At 43.0% G+C, this 15,496-nt stretch overlaps 1 protein-coding gene across 1 annotated transcript in view; it reads left to right on the top strand.

Moving 5' to 3' along the window:
* Window positions 1-10,012, top strand: part of LOC114654488 (coiled-coil domain-containing protein 17-like) — a 56,055-nt gene extending 46,043 nt beyond the window's left edge. The window contains exons 10-13 of the mRNA XM_028805066.2: window positions 3,163-3,378; window positions 3,482-3,704; window positions 4,491-4,601; window positions 6,089-10,012. Coding sequence (XP_028660899.1) covers window positions 3,163-3,378; window positions 3,482-3,704; window positions 4,491-4,601; window positions 6,089-6,241 — 703 coding nt within the window. The 3' untranslated portion in view covers window positions 6,242-10,012. The remainder of the gene's footprint in view (window positions 1-3,162; window positions 3,379-3,481; window positions 3,705-4,490; window positions 4,602-6,088) is intronic.
* The last annotated feature ends 5,484 nt before the right edge of the window (window positions 10,013-15,496 follow it).

Below are 15,496 nucleotides of genomic sequence, written 5' to 3'. Positions count from 1 at the left end.
TGTTTGAACAATAAATGCAATTCCTATGTTTCTGTTATATGCCACCTGGTATGGGATTTGTAAAAGTAGTGTTAACGTTTATGATGTGCCATCTATTGCAGCAGTTCTCAAACTGTGGGGCACGCCCCCCTAGGGGGGAAACGAAGTAACAAAAAAGGGGGCGCGAATGTTGCCATATGTGGCATAATTTCACTATTCGTAGGGAAATTGTAAACTTGTAGCGGTGTATCGGGAGCAAAAAATATAGGAATAAATTTTATTAGGGTTTCAAAAAAACGTTAGGGGGTGCAATTAAAACTGTTATGAAAACTCGGGCCGCAAATACTTAAAGGCTGAGAAACGCTGATCTATTGGATTGACAAATGTAATGTACTTTATTGCTATAATTGCTGGTAATGCACCATCTGTTGAAATGACAGACACATAGCAACTGGACAAATACACAAATACAAAATGACATAGACCTGTATCCTTTAATTATAGTGGATAATAGATAAACAAGTCCAAAACTAAAATGAACACAGGAGCAGAGACCATCTGGTCCTTAAGATGGCCACAGCGCTAGTGGGTCCCCCAGTGAACTGTCACTTCCAGACTGGAAGGACCAGAAGGGGCAAGGCTACCTGAGTCCAGGTGGAAGTGACATCATGGTCCCCCTGCTCTCTTCAAAGGTTAAAGAGGTAATGGAAGTTCATGAATGAGCAACACCCCAACAAAGCTTTGAAAGCCCCCAAGAAGCAATGCTGTGAATTTCAAAGCTTTCTCAATTGTAAAGTTAACTGCAGAATGAATTTTAGCCTTTAGGTTTTTTTTTTAACTTTATGCACATCGAAGATTGAGGTGACCAGAACTGGCTGTGATACCCCTAATGTGGTCTCGCCATTGCATTGTGCAGTCTGAGTGTCCTGTTTCTTGATTTCTATTTAGCAGTTTTTACTGTGTAACCTCACACTTTATTGCCTCTGCACATTATTTAGTCAATAAGGACGTGACGTCAACATCAACTCCTAAATCGTCTCCAGAGGATGTGTCCAGTAGATCAGTGTCACCCATCTTGTATTTATAATGGATGTCCCTTTTGCATTTCTTTTCTTCAAACTGCATATTCCAAGTGTTCCCGCTCTTGGACCGTGTTTGAGTAATCTGTGCATCGTTAAAGAACATTTAGGTCTTGCTGCTATTCTTAGTTCAGTTACTCATCTGGATAAAATGCTAAAAAATGTCTTTTCTGTAGAAACGTTCAATCCCAAAAAAGGAAACTTGCTGGATTACATGTGCCTTTGGCGGCCACCCATAGCAAAGACACCTTATGATGGCTTCCATGTGTTTCAGAATTGCAGCAGAGGCCCCCAAAGGTCACACTGTGGCGCTGAAGTCGACACCTGAACCAGTGACCCTCTGGTTTCGTCACATACTGCTTTGGGTCAGAAGCCTTCCAGCACCACAGCATTGCACACTTCTGAGAAATTCTAATTTAGTGTACAAACATTGGTGTAGCAGGGGGCTGGGGTTCACATCCCGGGACCTCCCCTCTAAAGGAGAAGTCTAGTCAAAATAGTGACCCCATCTAAAAGTGGGAATAGCTACAACTCATTAACCCATCGTGACAAAGTGAAAACGTGTTTTCAAACAGCTCTGTAAATTTATTTAAAATCAATAACTGAAATCTCTCACTCCCAGAATTTATTATTCAGACCCTTAAGTCAAAACTCTCCTTTTAGAAGCAGGTCCTGCATTTAGTCTTTTGGCTAATCTCTACAAGCTTTGCACTCCTGGATTTGGGCAGTTGATCCCATTCTTCCTGGCAGAGACTCCCAAGCTTCGTTAGACTGGATGGAAGGCATCTATCTATCTATCTATCTATCTATCTATCTATCTATCTATCTATCTATCTATCTATCTATCTATCTATCTATCTATCCATTATATAGTGCCTTATCTATCTATCTATCTATCTATCTATCTATCTATCTATCTATCTATCTATTATATAGTGCCTTTACTATCTATCTATCTATCTATCTATCTATCTATCTATCTATCTATCTATCTATCTATCTATCTATCTGTTATATAGTGCCTTTACTATCTATCTATCTATCTATCTATCTATCTATTATATAGTGCCTTTCACATCTATCTATTATATAGTGCCTTTCACATCTATCTATCTATCTATCTATCTATCTATCTATCTATCTATCTATTATATAGTGCCTTTACTATCTATCTATCTATCTATTATATAGTGCCTTTACTATCTATCTATCTATCTATCTATCTATCTATCTATCTATCTATCTATCTATCTATCTATCTATCCATCCATCTATCTATCTATCTATCTATCTATCTATCTATCTATCTATCTATTATATAGTGCCTTTATCTATCTATCTATCTATCTATCTATCTATCTATCTATCTATCTATCTATCTATCTATCTATCTATTATATAGTGCCTTACATATCTATCTATCTATTATATAGTGCCTTTCACATCTATCTATCTATCTATCTATCTATCTATCTATCTATCTATCTATCTATTATATAGTGCCTTACATATCTATCTATCTATTATATAGTGCCTTTCACATCTATCTATTATATAGTGCCTTTCACATCTATCTATCTATCTATCTATCTATCTATCTATCTATCTATCTATCTATCTATCTATCTATTATATAGTGCCTTTACTATCTATCTATCTATTATATAGTGCCTTTACTATCTATCTATCTATCTATCTATCTATCTATCTATCTATCTATCTATCTATCTATCTATTATATAGTGCCTTTATCTATCTATCTATCTATCTATCTATCTATCTATCTATCTATCTATCTATCTATCTATCTATCTATCTATCTATCTATCTATCTATTATATAGTGCCTTACATATCTATCTATCTATTATATAGTGCCTTTCACATCTATCTATCTATCTATCTATCTATCTATCTATCTATCTATCTATCTATCTATCTATCTATCTATCTATCTATCTATCATATAGTGCCTTTCACTCTATCAGTAGTGCAGGATGAGGTGAAATCACTTAAGCAGCGTGAGGATGTTCACCGCTGGAGTCTCTACCAACTTTCTCAGATCTGCTAATCATCCCAAACTTCTTCTCTCTTTTCTTCCGCAGAGCTGGATTTGTGATCTTCTACGACTTCCTTCAGGGTCTCGACTCCTTTTATCGCGTCTGTCGTCTGGTGGTGGGTTTATGCAGTGGTGCCCAGGAGATGGGCAGTCCGGTGTTCCTTCCGCCAGTCTACTGCGAGCCCAGCAGTCTTCCTTCGTACCTGTCAGAGAACAAGAGGCTGAACGTGGCTACACTTGCGGCCAAGCAGGCTGTTCCCAGGTAGTTCTTAGTCAGCCTGTAGTATCGACTCGGCCGTTGTGTAACCTTGTGGACTTATTAGCGCCTGTGTGTCTTTTTAACCTTTCATTAATTCCATTTGCAGAATTCGCCCTTCTCCTACGATTTCTCTCGTTATGGAACTTCAGGCGTCTGGGGGATACGACCCGTATGGGCAAGAGGTGAACAGCCTCGTCTCAAGAGGATGGGTCAAACTTGACATTTTTGATTTACACAACCGCGTCATCAGTGGGAAATGGAAGGTGCCGATCCGCATTCTTCCAGTTAATCCGGCTCTGACAACCGGAGAAATGAACGGAGTGCCTCAGGTAATCAACACCACCTAACAATCATTACAGTCTGTGGTACCTGAGTCTGTACTGGCAGGTTTACTACGATCACGGTGTCACCAAACCCTGTGGCACGAGTAGACGGTCCTGGGGTTCAAGTATTCAATGTTTTATTTCCAAAACATCTCAACTGGCTTTTAATTCCTCTTTCCATGGCCACACAATATAACAAAAGGTTTTTTCTTCCTCCTTCTACCCCCCCCCCCCCCCCACGTGGTCTCATCCGCCACCTCAGACCTTTAAAAAACACCTTCCTTTATGTCAGACATGGAAGCATTTCTGGTGCAACTGCCTTACACAATAGAAGCACTTCTGGTGCAGGGGAAAGCCCTTCAAAGAAGGTATAAAGTTTCTCTGCAGCACCCCCTGGTGGCACCCAAGATCACTGACAGGGCTTTCCTACGGGACTACAATTCCCAGCCTGCCCTGCAAGTCTCCATAAGGGGAGTTCCATCAGTGGGATGCTGCCATTGTGTGCACACAGCGGAATTACTTATCCTTCTCCCCTCCTGGCAAGGGAGGATCATGTGTTTAAGCTCTCTTAGTTCATGGCAGGTATGAAAAAAAATATTTTTATGTGAAACAAATGTGTAAACATTGAAATGTCCAGATAAATGCGGTAAGAAAAGTCTCTCGAGTGTCCACTGCTGAGCTGAGGCAGAATTAGTTTGCGGCCTTCATGTGATGAGTTTGTAAACAGCCACAGTGACAGATGACACTTGATTAGCTGCAGGTTTTTTTTATATTTTTATTTTTCTCTTGCAGCTTGGGAATGCCGAACTTTACCTGCGAATTGTGAATGCCAGAGACGCAGACCTGCAGAGCTCTGCACCCATAAGTCAAAATAATGCCAGCCTTTACAAATATCCCCCTCTGGTAAGTTACTCTTATTATCTCTTGAAAAATTCAGTGTTCCTTCTTTTATATCTTATTTTATATTCTAAAACCAGAACATTAGAGTGGAAAAACAAAAGCAAGACTCCCACCCAAAAGAAAAAGATAAAAGAAGAGGCACAAGCATTTATCACGTAATAATATTTAAACAATTAATAACAAAAGAGAGACAATCACAGGCCCTGCATGTTTATACACTTTAATGAAAAAAGTGTTTGCGTGTGCATCCGGCTGCTGTGTTTCTGTCATTCCAACAGATGGCGCATCACAAACATCTTTAATCATAAAATGCATTGCATGTGTCATTCCTACAGATGGCACATGACAAACATCTTTAATCATAAAATGCATTGCATGTGTCATTCCAACAGATGGCGCATGACAAACATCTTTAATCATAAAATGCATTGCATGTGTCATTCCTACAGATGGCAAATCACAAACATCTTTAATAATAAAATGCATTGCATGTGTCATTCCAACAGATGGCGCATCACAAACATCTTTAATCATAAAATGCATTGCATGTGTCATTCCTACAGATGGCAAATCACAAACATCTTTAATCATAAAATGCATTGCATGTGTCATTCCAACAGATGGTGCATGACAAACATCTTTAATCATAAAATGCATTGCATGTGTCATTCCAACAAATGGCGCATCACAAACATCTTTAATCATAAAATGCATTGCATGTGTCATTCCAACAAATAGAGCATCACAAACATCTTTAATCATAAAATGCATTGCATGTGTCATTCCAAAAAATGGCGCATCACAAACATCTTTAATAATAAAATGCATTGCATGTGTTATTCCTACAGATGGCGCATCACATACATCTTTAATAATAAAACACATTGCATGTGTCATTCCTACAGATGGCGCATCACATACATCTTTAATAATAAAACGCATTGCATGTGTCATTCCTACAGATGGCGCATCACATACATCTTTAATAATAAAACGCATTGCATGTGTCATTCCAACAGATGGCGCATCACAAACATCTTTAATCATAAAATGCATTGCATGTGTCATTCCTACAGATGGCGCATCACAAACATCTTTAATCATAAAATACATTTCATGTATCATTCCAACAGATGGCGCATCACAAACATCTTTAATAATAAAATGCATTGCATGTGTCAATAAGAGTCTGTCCATCGAATTGAACTCCAATCAGGACATTCATCTTTCAGGGGAGAAAAAGAAACATTGCAATGTGGTGTCGGGCTCTTCAATGTGGCATCTGAAAGGCAAAACAATGAATGTTAATTATAGCAAAGAGGAAATCAGTCATTCTAGGCAGGTTTATTTTATTTTTTTAAATTTTGCATTATTGTTTGGTCCCACTGGGGGGGTCATAAGGCCGAGTTCAAAGGTTAACTGAGTCCCCCAAATGCACCTGATTGTAAAGGCTGACCTTGTCTAACTTTGTTTGTTTTCTTTTCTTTCAGGCCGCCGCGAGGACCGGCTTTGTCTCAAACGTCCCGGTTCAACCACAGCTCTCCTCTTACTACTTCCCCAGCACACAGATGATGTACCCACCTTACCTGGAGAGCACAGACCCCCCTCCACCATCTCAAAGTCTGCTCGATGACACGCTGTAATAAATACAAATTTAGGCAGATGCAGCCAGCTAGGCTTTTCACAAGTTTAATTTGCAATCCAGTGAATTTTGTTTTGGAATTTGATTGACGCAACCAAACACCTTCAGAGCAGACGAGGGTCATACTGTCAGGCCATAGCTCCTCTAAAAGAACATTAGGACAATCTGGACACGAGGACAGACCATTCAGCCCAACGTAACCCACCAGGCCTGTCCGCTTCATTCTTCTGAAATAAACATCAAGTTGAGTTTTGAGGGTCCCTGCAGTCCTACTGCCCACCACACTACTTGGTCACTTATTCCATGTGTCTGTGGCTCTCTGTGTGAAGAAGAACTTCCTATTGCTTGTGTGAAATTTCCCCTTAACAAGTTTCTTGCTATGTCCCCTTGTTCTTCACCTCATTTTAACGTCACCACCTCAATCCACTGGACTAATTCCCTTCATCATTTTTCACACTTCAGTCAGGTCTCCTCTTCATCTCTTTAAAGGCTCAGCTCCTTCAATCTTTCCTCCTAACTCATCCCTTGTATCTCTGAATCAGCCGAGTTGCTCTTCTCTGGAGTTTCTCTTGTGCTGTTATGTCCTTTTTGTAGCCCTGAGACCAAAACTGCACCCAGTACTCCAGATGAGGCCTCACCAGTGTGTTATAAAGCTTGAGCAGAACCTCCTTGGACTTGAACTCCACAAATCAAGGTGCTATATAACCTGACCTTCTGTTAGCCTTCTTAATGGCTTCTGAACACCGTCTGGCAGTTTATAGTCCACTATGACTCCTAAGTCCTTATAAGTTGGACTTTCAAATTTTCAGACCTGTCATTGTGTAGTCCAACTTAACATTTTTACCTCCTACATGTAATACATATACATTTACTTAAATATAAACTCCTTCAGTTGTACTCCACACATCAAGGTGCTATATAACCTAATACCCTATTAGATGTTTTGATTACTTCTCTCCTCTGCCTATGCATAGACAGTGACCAGTCCACTATGACTCCCAGGTTCTTCTCAACGGAGACCAAAACTGCACCCAGTACTCCAGATGAGTCCTCACCAGTGTGATATAAAGCTTCAGCAGAACCTCCTTGGACTTGAACTCCACACGTCAGGGCGCTATATAACTTGTCAGGTCGCATCTTGATCTTCTTTTGCTTAAGCTGTAAAGGCTCAACTCTTTTAATCTTTCCTCATTACTCATCCCCTGTAGCCCTGAATCACCCGAATCGTTCTTCTATGGACTTTCTCTTGTGCTGTTATGTCCTTTTTGTGACCCAGAGACCCAAACTGCACTCAGTACTCCAGATGAGGCCTCACCAGTGTGTTATAAAGCTTGAGCAGAACCTCCTTAGACTTGTATTCCCCACCTCAAGGCACTATATAACCTAAGATTCTGTTAGCCTCCTTAGTGGCTTCTGGACACTGACTGGCAGTTGATCGTGTTGAGTCCACTACGACTTCTAAATCCTTCTTATAAGGTGGACTCTCGATCTTCAGACCTCCCATTGTGTATTCGAGCCTCACATTTCTAATTCTTACATGTATTTCTTTACCTTTACTAACATTAAATTTCTTCTGCCACAAGTCTGCCCAAGCCTGTCTGCTGTCCAAGTCCCTTTGTGATGATTCAATGGATTCTCAATGATCTGCCAGTCCACCTCACTTGGCATCATCTGCAGACTTAACCAGCTTGTTATTTATATTCCTATCCAAATCATTCATAGATATTAACAATAGCTGTAGCCCCCGCACTGCCCCCTGCTGAACACCTCTCTTAACTTCACCCAATTCTGATGAGGTTCCTCACCTTCTGCTTCCTGTGTCTGAGACAATTCTGCCCCCATCTACACACCACACCCTGAATTCTGACTTCTGTTAGTTTGATGCCCACCCTCTAATGTGGCACCTCCTCAAATGCTTTCTGAAAGTCCATCATATCATCAGCTCCAGTTTGATCGTATCCTTTTGTTGCTTCCTCATTGAATTCCAGATCGTTAGTACAATACAATTTATTTTTTTATAACCCAAAATCTCACAAGAAGAAAACGTTCCCCCTCTCATCTGACCCCATGCGGACTGTTCACTAACACTCCTGTTCTCGCCACGTGTTGCTCAAGCTTTTCCATAACAATTCCTTCCATGAACTTACCTGTGAAGTTCACACCTGTCCAGCGTAACTCTTTGTCCAGAGTGCATTCTCCTATACGATGGGTGGTCACGAGTTGCCACTTTTTGGGTCACACGGAGCCGTGACTCTCCATCGTATTCAATTACAACAATCTGGGTGAGAGGAGGCCACACAGACCACCACAGCTCGCCAGTTCCTGCCCACTTCATTCTTCATAAATAACATCAACTCGAGTTTTGAAGGTCCCTGAAGTGCTACTGTCCACCACACTACTTGGTGTCACTTATTCTAGGTGGCTCTGGCTCTCTGCTTGAAGACAAAACTTAATACCTAATATTTACCCTTCACAAGTTTCCAACTGTGCCCCCCGATGTTAAGGGGTCGCTATTGTTTTGCGAGGGTGTCTCATGATGAGAGGCCACGGGCATTGCTCCACCAGGATTCTCCAAGCATGACCCTCCCCTGGAATCAATTTAGGCAGAGATTCTCTGAGGTGCAGCACCCACCCAGGGTATTACTATCGGTGGGACCCTCCAAGTGGGACCCTAACACCCTATGCTGGAATGACTTTAGGCAGAGATTCTCCAAGGGGCGTGCATCCCCCCCCCGGGTATTACTATCTGTGACGATTCCCCAAGAGGGACCCCTCCCCTCCTTGATCTGATGGTCATCATGGACTCAAAGACACTAAAGAAGGGCAAGATTGGGTCGTTTCTCAAAAACACGCTAGTCTACAACATGGTGCCATTTAAAGTAGTCTCCGCCAGTGGTGATCCATCGGTGCCACCTTTGGACCCACTTGTCAGATCCACTTTGGAAAAACTCATTTTGGGTGATCCCTGGTCTGGCATCTGATACCATATGCTTCTTCCATTCCATTTGCACCATCAAAGCTCCATCCTTGAGGGGCTTTCCTTCATCTGACCGAACAAGTGAAAGTCTGAGGGGTGTCAGAAGACGAATGTACCACTAAATCTGTGATTTGGCCAAAGAAGTGTGGGGGGTCCTGCATTATCATGATGTACCTGGCATTGCATTCAGATGTTTCCGTGGTCTTTCCTTATTGATGTTTCACACACTCTCTCCTGTATCCAAAGGTTGTGGCTAATCTGCCCGAGAGCACTGTGGACCACAGCCAAGGTCCGTCTGTGTGAATCATGTCGGCCACCACATCTCCTTTAGGTCTTTCCTCGTTGACTGCTCTTGTTGGCTCTCCACGACGCGGTTTGTCTTCCACGTTGGTATTTCCTTCTTTAAACCTTGTCACCCACCTTTGCACGTTCCTCTCATCAATGGTCGCCTCACCATAGACCAGTCTGAGCCTTTCTGTGGATGTCGGCAGCAGCCCACCCTTCTTTGGTCACAAACTCGCTGACCACTTTGGCTTCTGCTTCATAGCTGTGGTTCTGCAACGCCTAGAAATGCAGACCTGATGTCCCCCATGGTGGTGGTGGTCCAAAAGCATCATGTTTGGGTTAATAGGTTTTGGAGAAAGCTTTCAGTACGGCCCCTCGTACATCCGAAGGTTTGTTGGACTAAAACTTGAATCTCCATAGTGATCTTCATCCATTCCTGCAGACCTTCTCAGTTCCTTCTCGTCTGATGGAGGCTCCTGAGTCCACACGCATTTCCGTGTGTTTTTTGATTTGCATTGTAACTTCCTGTAAAATCAAACATTCTCTCTATTTGTGATGTTTCTAAATTAAAGTTGAATTGCATTTCAGCAGGTTTGGTTTATGGCCGGGGGTCCTGGCTCCAAAGATGTGCTTAAATAACCAGCTGCGGACCTCCAGAGCTCCACTCCATTGACAAGGTGGTCTCTTCCTATTACACCTGCTTACACTGTGGTTAAGATGAGGGTTGGGAGGAGGAGTTACCTGACTCAAGCTAAGTAAACCATGTGACGACAAATCTGCAATCCAATTGGCTGACTAAAGAGTTGGGGCGCACCACCCTGGGGTGAGCCCCATTTATTATCTGCCAGCACGAAATCTAAATACGGAGACGTCTTTTCAGACTCGGGTTCAAGACAGAACTGAAGTAGGCTGGTGGCCATCTCTTGATTATACGGGTCTTGGGCCAGAAGGGGAGGGTCCAGGAGGGCGGACAACGGAAGTGACATCAGCACCTGAGTGGCGGTTAGGCTTCTGTTCTGCAGAGGGAGGAAGAGGGAAGACATTAGATGGCAGTGCCAACCCCTGGTTCAGGGGGTTATCATCTTAACCCGAGCCCCTAAGCTGTCACCTCACCATGTGCAACACTTGTGACACTGTCCTGTGGAGCTGCCGAGGTCTTCATTCTGGGCCCACATCCAAAAAACAGAACATCGGCTGGATTTTGAGCTCCATCTCTAACCCCTGGAGGTTCCGACTTTGAACGTCACACACACAAATGAATCTACTGCCCCCCTGTAAGAAAGCAGAAAGTGCAAAGGGGCATATTTGGGGATCCACCCCGTAGAGCGTCCATAAGAGAAACCTTAAATGACTGATACTGGTCATCAATCTGCACTTGCTTCTTGGTCATCGAATGGGTCCACCTTAGGATGGCATCACTTACCGATACTGGTAACAATACCTGTCACGGTGCCCACATTCGGTCTCATTGTATGGCCACAGACGCTGAAGCCCACGCCTCCGACTCGGCGAGACGAGTGTGTATTTCTACCTGTGACGATGCCCACATCTGGTCTCGTTGTATGGGCACTGACTGCGAGCTGAGTGTGTATTTCTCCCCACTGCACCTTCAGACATATCTTGAGGTATCCTGCCAACTACGCCACTGTAAGAAAAGCACAAAAACACAAAGGAAAAGATTGGGAATCCTTCCCCAAACCCATATATTGTCAGAAGTGTAATCTTAATTTACTGATACTGGTCGTCAATCTGGAATTGCCTCTTGGTCTCCGAATGGGACTATTTCACTCCTAATGGCCAACCTCTGTCCTCCCGCATTGGTCTGCAGGGGTGCTTTCTTATAGTCAGTGATCTATCGAAACCGTGCCTTCTGTCGAGCTCTGCTGCTTAAGGATGTTGCACGTGCTCACAATGCAATGATTGCCACGCCAATGCTGTCCGACTTGATGATTGGTTGTTTGATCATCTATCTATCTATCTATCTATCTATCTATCTATCTATCTATCTATCTATCTATCTATCTATCTATCTATCTTATCTTATATAGTGCCTTTCACAATCTATCTATCTATCTATCTATCTATCTATCTATCTATCTATCTATCTATCTATCTATCTATCTATCTATCTATCTATCTATCTATCTTATATAGTGTCTTTCACATCTATCTATCTATCTATCTATCTATCTATCTATCTATCTATCTATCTATCTATCTATCTATCTATCTATCTATCTTATATAGTGCCTTTCACATCTATCTATCTATCTATCTATCTATCTATCTATCTATCTATCTATCTATCTATCTATCTATCTATCTTATATAGTGCCTTTCACATCTATCTATCTATCTATCTATCTATCTATCTATCTATCTATCTGTCTATCTATCTATCTATCTATCTATCTATCTATCTATCTATCTATCTTATATAGTGCCTTTCACATCTATCTATCTATCTACTATCTATTTATCTATCTATCTATCTATCTATCTATCTATCTATCTATCTATCTAATATAGTGCCTTTCACATCTATCTATCTATCTATCTATCTATCTATCTATCTATCTATCTATCTATCTATCTATCTATCTATCTATCTATCTATCTATCTATCTATCTATCTATCTTATATAGTGCCTTTCACATCTATCTATCTATTATCTATCTATCTATCTATCTATCTATCCTATCTATCTATCTATCTATCTATCTATCTATCTATCTATCTAATATAGTGCCTTCAACGTCTATCTATCTATCTATCTAACTATCTATCTATCTATCTATCTATCTATCTATCTATCTATCTATCTATCTATCTATCTATCTATCTATCTATCTATCCTAAAGACCTGTGTATTGACTCTGCTAGCGTTCCCTTTCACACACACTGTGTAATGTCAGCCAGTGACTCAGTCACCGCTGGTGTGTGTTTTTGGGGTCTTGGCGGGTCAGTGCCATACATGTCTCTGCTCGCTCCATCCTTGTCTCTTCAGGCTGCAGTGGTGCCAGACCACAGTCTGCGTTTGCCAGCTAAATGACAGCTCCTGATGGCTTTTGTGATCCTTTTGTGCTTTTTCTTCCGAATGTTGCTGCGGCTTACGCTGATAATGGGCCCTCTAAATCTCAAAGTGGCCATTAACTGAGGAGTATCACCTGAAAACACAAAGCCCTGCAAGCCGAGTTAATTTCCTTAATGGCGCTGGAATGTGCAGGAGGACTCGGCTGGGCCTGATGGCAGCAGTCACTTGAGCAGATGATTCTTATCTCGGTGTTTTTATCTCTCAAACGCTGACCATTGTAAACGCAGATCTGTTTCTGATGCCGACTGTAAGTTGTTTCCCCTTTGAGGTTAAAACGAACGTGCAACAGGACCTGCCAAACAAAGACATGGGACGGACATGCAGCCTCCACACAGGTATGCAGTATCCAGGCTGAGATTTGAACAGGAAAGCAGATCAGCGCCAGCCCTTTGTATCACCGTGCCACTCGGTCATTTTGTGATCATCTCAAACGTCTTATAAGTTTGTCAGTTTAGCCTCGCTCTGTTAGACGGTCCAGGTGTTCGGCTCGCTCTTAAATCCTCATCCACACTGACACACCTAACAAGTCAAGCAGAACGCCGTCGAGGAAACACAAAGAGGGTCAACACCTGAAATGCCAGCGGTAGAAACGTAAACCCCCCACACAATCCCTGGGCAGGAATTTCCAGATCCTCAAACAATGGGAAGGAATCCAAGCAGCCATCGGCCCTGACCTGCAGCTCGTCTTTGAGGTCTGACGTAATCCGTTGACATTCACTTCACATCTGGATCAGCAGGATCTGAGGAGATGGTTACGGTGGGGGCTTAGAAAACACTTACTGGGTGTGACGGATGAGATGGGGGGGGTCTGATGAGGCGTAGACCGAGACGAATAGAGGGAGCAGGAGTGTGGCAGGCTGTGTAGATGGGGATACAAATCAAAGTATCGCCTCATCCGCCCCGACTCTGAATTCTGGTGCCCCACAAGGCCGCGTGCTGCGCTTCCAACTCCCAACGGTGTCGCCATAGGAGGGTCTAACCAGAACCCCCCCCCCCCCCTCTGTTATGTACATCACAGAGTGTACGTGAGGACCACAACTGAAGGACCAATGGGGTGGAGGGCAGTGGGAGGGGCCTGCCTAGTGGTGTCATTGCTGTTTCATGAATCGTCACATTAACAGGCAATGGGAGAGACGGCTTCAAGTTGACACCAGAAAAAGAAACGAAAGCACGAAGAAGAATCTCACACCGCACTTGCAGGGCTGTTTCGAAATCTAAACTTGTCCAACTTCCACTAAGCTGGCTAACATTCCGTCAACTGCCACCACCCTGAAACTAGCGGCTCACTGGAGTGACGGAGCAGCACCTTCACGTGTCACATGTGTGTGTTTGGGAGACTCCTTAATGGCCTCAGCGGATGGTAATTACCTGCCAAACCAGGGGATGGCGCTGTGTACTGATGCCTTCTCTTTTTCCTCCCTCTGCAGACCAGAAGGTTCTTCCTCTGACATCACTTCCGGTGTCCTACCCCCTGGACCCGCCCCCTTCCTGCCAGAAGTGCCTCACAGTTCAGCCATCTTAGGCAGTTCAGCTTTGACCTCTTGCCTGGAGTGACGTATTTTGTCGCTGCTTTTTGAAAGTCTTTTTGCTTTCCACATGTAAAAGAATCAGCTTCAACACACAAAGAAGGTTCGGGACAGCCACCCTTATATTGTCCCTGGGTGCAAAAAGGGTAATAAATGAAGCAGGTAGTGCTCTGGTGACTTCCAAAACTGAACTGATTTCAGTGGTGAGATGGTGGCGGTTTTCAACATAGACACAGAATTACTAGACGCCTCATGACCAGCAGCATCGTACGTCAACGTCGCCACCATATTGCGAGTGGCACTGCTGTGGAGTGAAGTAATGGATAAAGATGCCTCACGCATGTGCTGCTTGGGATTGTACAAACCGCTGGACGCTCCAAACCAGATCACAGGGATTACATTTCATAGGTAAAGCTGAACAATTGTTTTGGTTATATTTGGCCATTGGTGGCGGAGTGGTAGCGCTGCTGCCTCGCAGTTAGGAGACCTGAGTTCGCTTCCCGGGTCCTCCCTGTGTGGAGTTTGCATGTTCTCCCCGTGTCTGCGTGGGTTTCCTCCCACAGTCCAAAGACATGCTGGTTAGGTGGATTGGCGATTCTAAATTGGCCCTAGTGTGTGCTTGGTGTTTGTGTGTGCCCTGCGGTGGGTTGGCACCCTGCCTGGGATTGGTTCCTGCCTTGTGCCCTGTGTTGGCTGGGATTGGCTCCAGCAGACCCCCGTGACCCTGTTTTCAGATTCAGCGGGTTAAAAAATGGATGGATGGATATTTGGCCATTAGAAAATCCCGTTTTATAATCTTAACTTTAGCTACGCCAGGCTAAGATAGCAAAGCTATGCATTTATGTTCTCAAGTGAGCCTCCAAATAACGTTTTGGCTAAACGTATTTAGTCACTAACTACGTAGATTGTTGTTAGCTGTTAACATTTCTCAAACTTTGAAGGTTTCCCAAAGAAATCCACCTAAGGAAGCAGTGGGAGGTCAGGTAGCCCTTAGATGGGATTTCGAGAAAGCTGTCCTGTGATGTGTGCCGTGCTAGTTTGGTAACAGATGCTGTACCGGCATCATATGATCAAAGCTACCACTTAATGCTCACATTAAAAAACAAAGGAGGTCTGATGATTCCTTCTGAGGGTCCAGTCAAGGTGGTCAAAGTATGTCTCTGTTATTTGCTATTTGGTATGGGATTCATAAAAGCATGGCTAATGTTTGTCATGTGCCAAAGTAGGTTATCAGACAGTCGACATGAGGGCAAGCTGTCAGGGTATCTTGGATCAATCAGTTTGTTCGGGCTGAGATTGGTACAGATGGTAAAGCACATCAAGGAAACACAGTTTGAAATTGACAACCATCATTTTATGCTCATGTCTTTAGT

This window comes from Erpetoichthys calabaricus, chromosome 7 (assembly GCF_900747795.2).
Source record: "Erpetoichthys calabaricus chromosome 7, fErpCal1.3, whole genome shotgun sequence".
NCBI lineage: Eukaryota > Metazoa > Chordata > Cladistia > Polypteriformes > Polypteridae > Erpetoichthys > Erpetoichthys calabaricus.
This window is presented reverse-complemented; position numbering and strand designations above follow the sequence as displayed.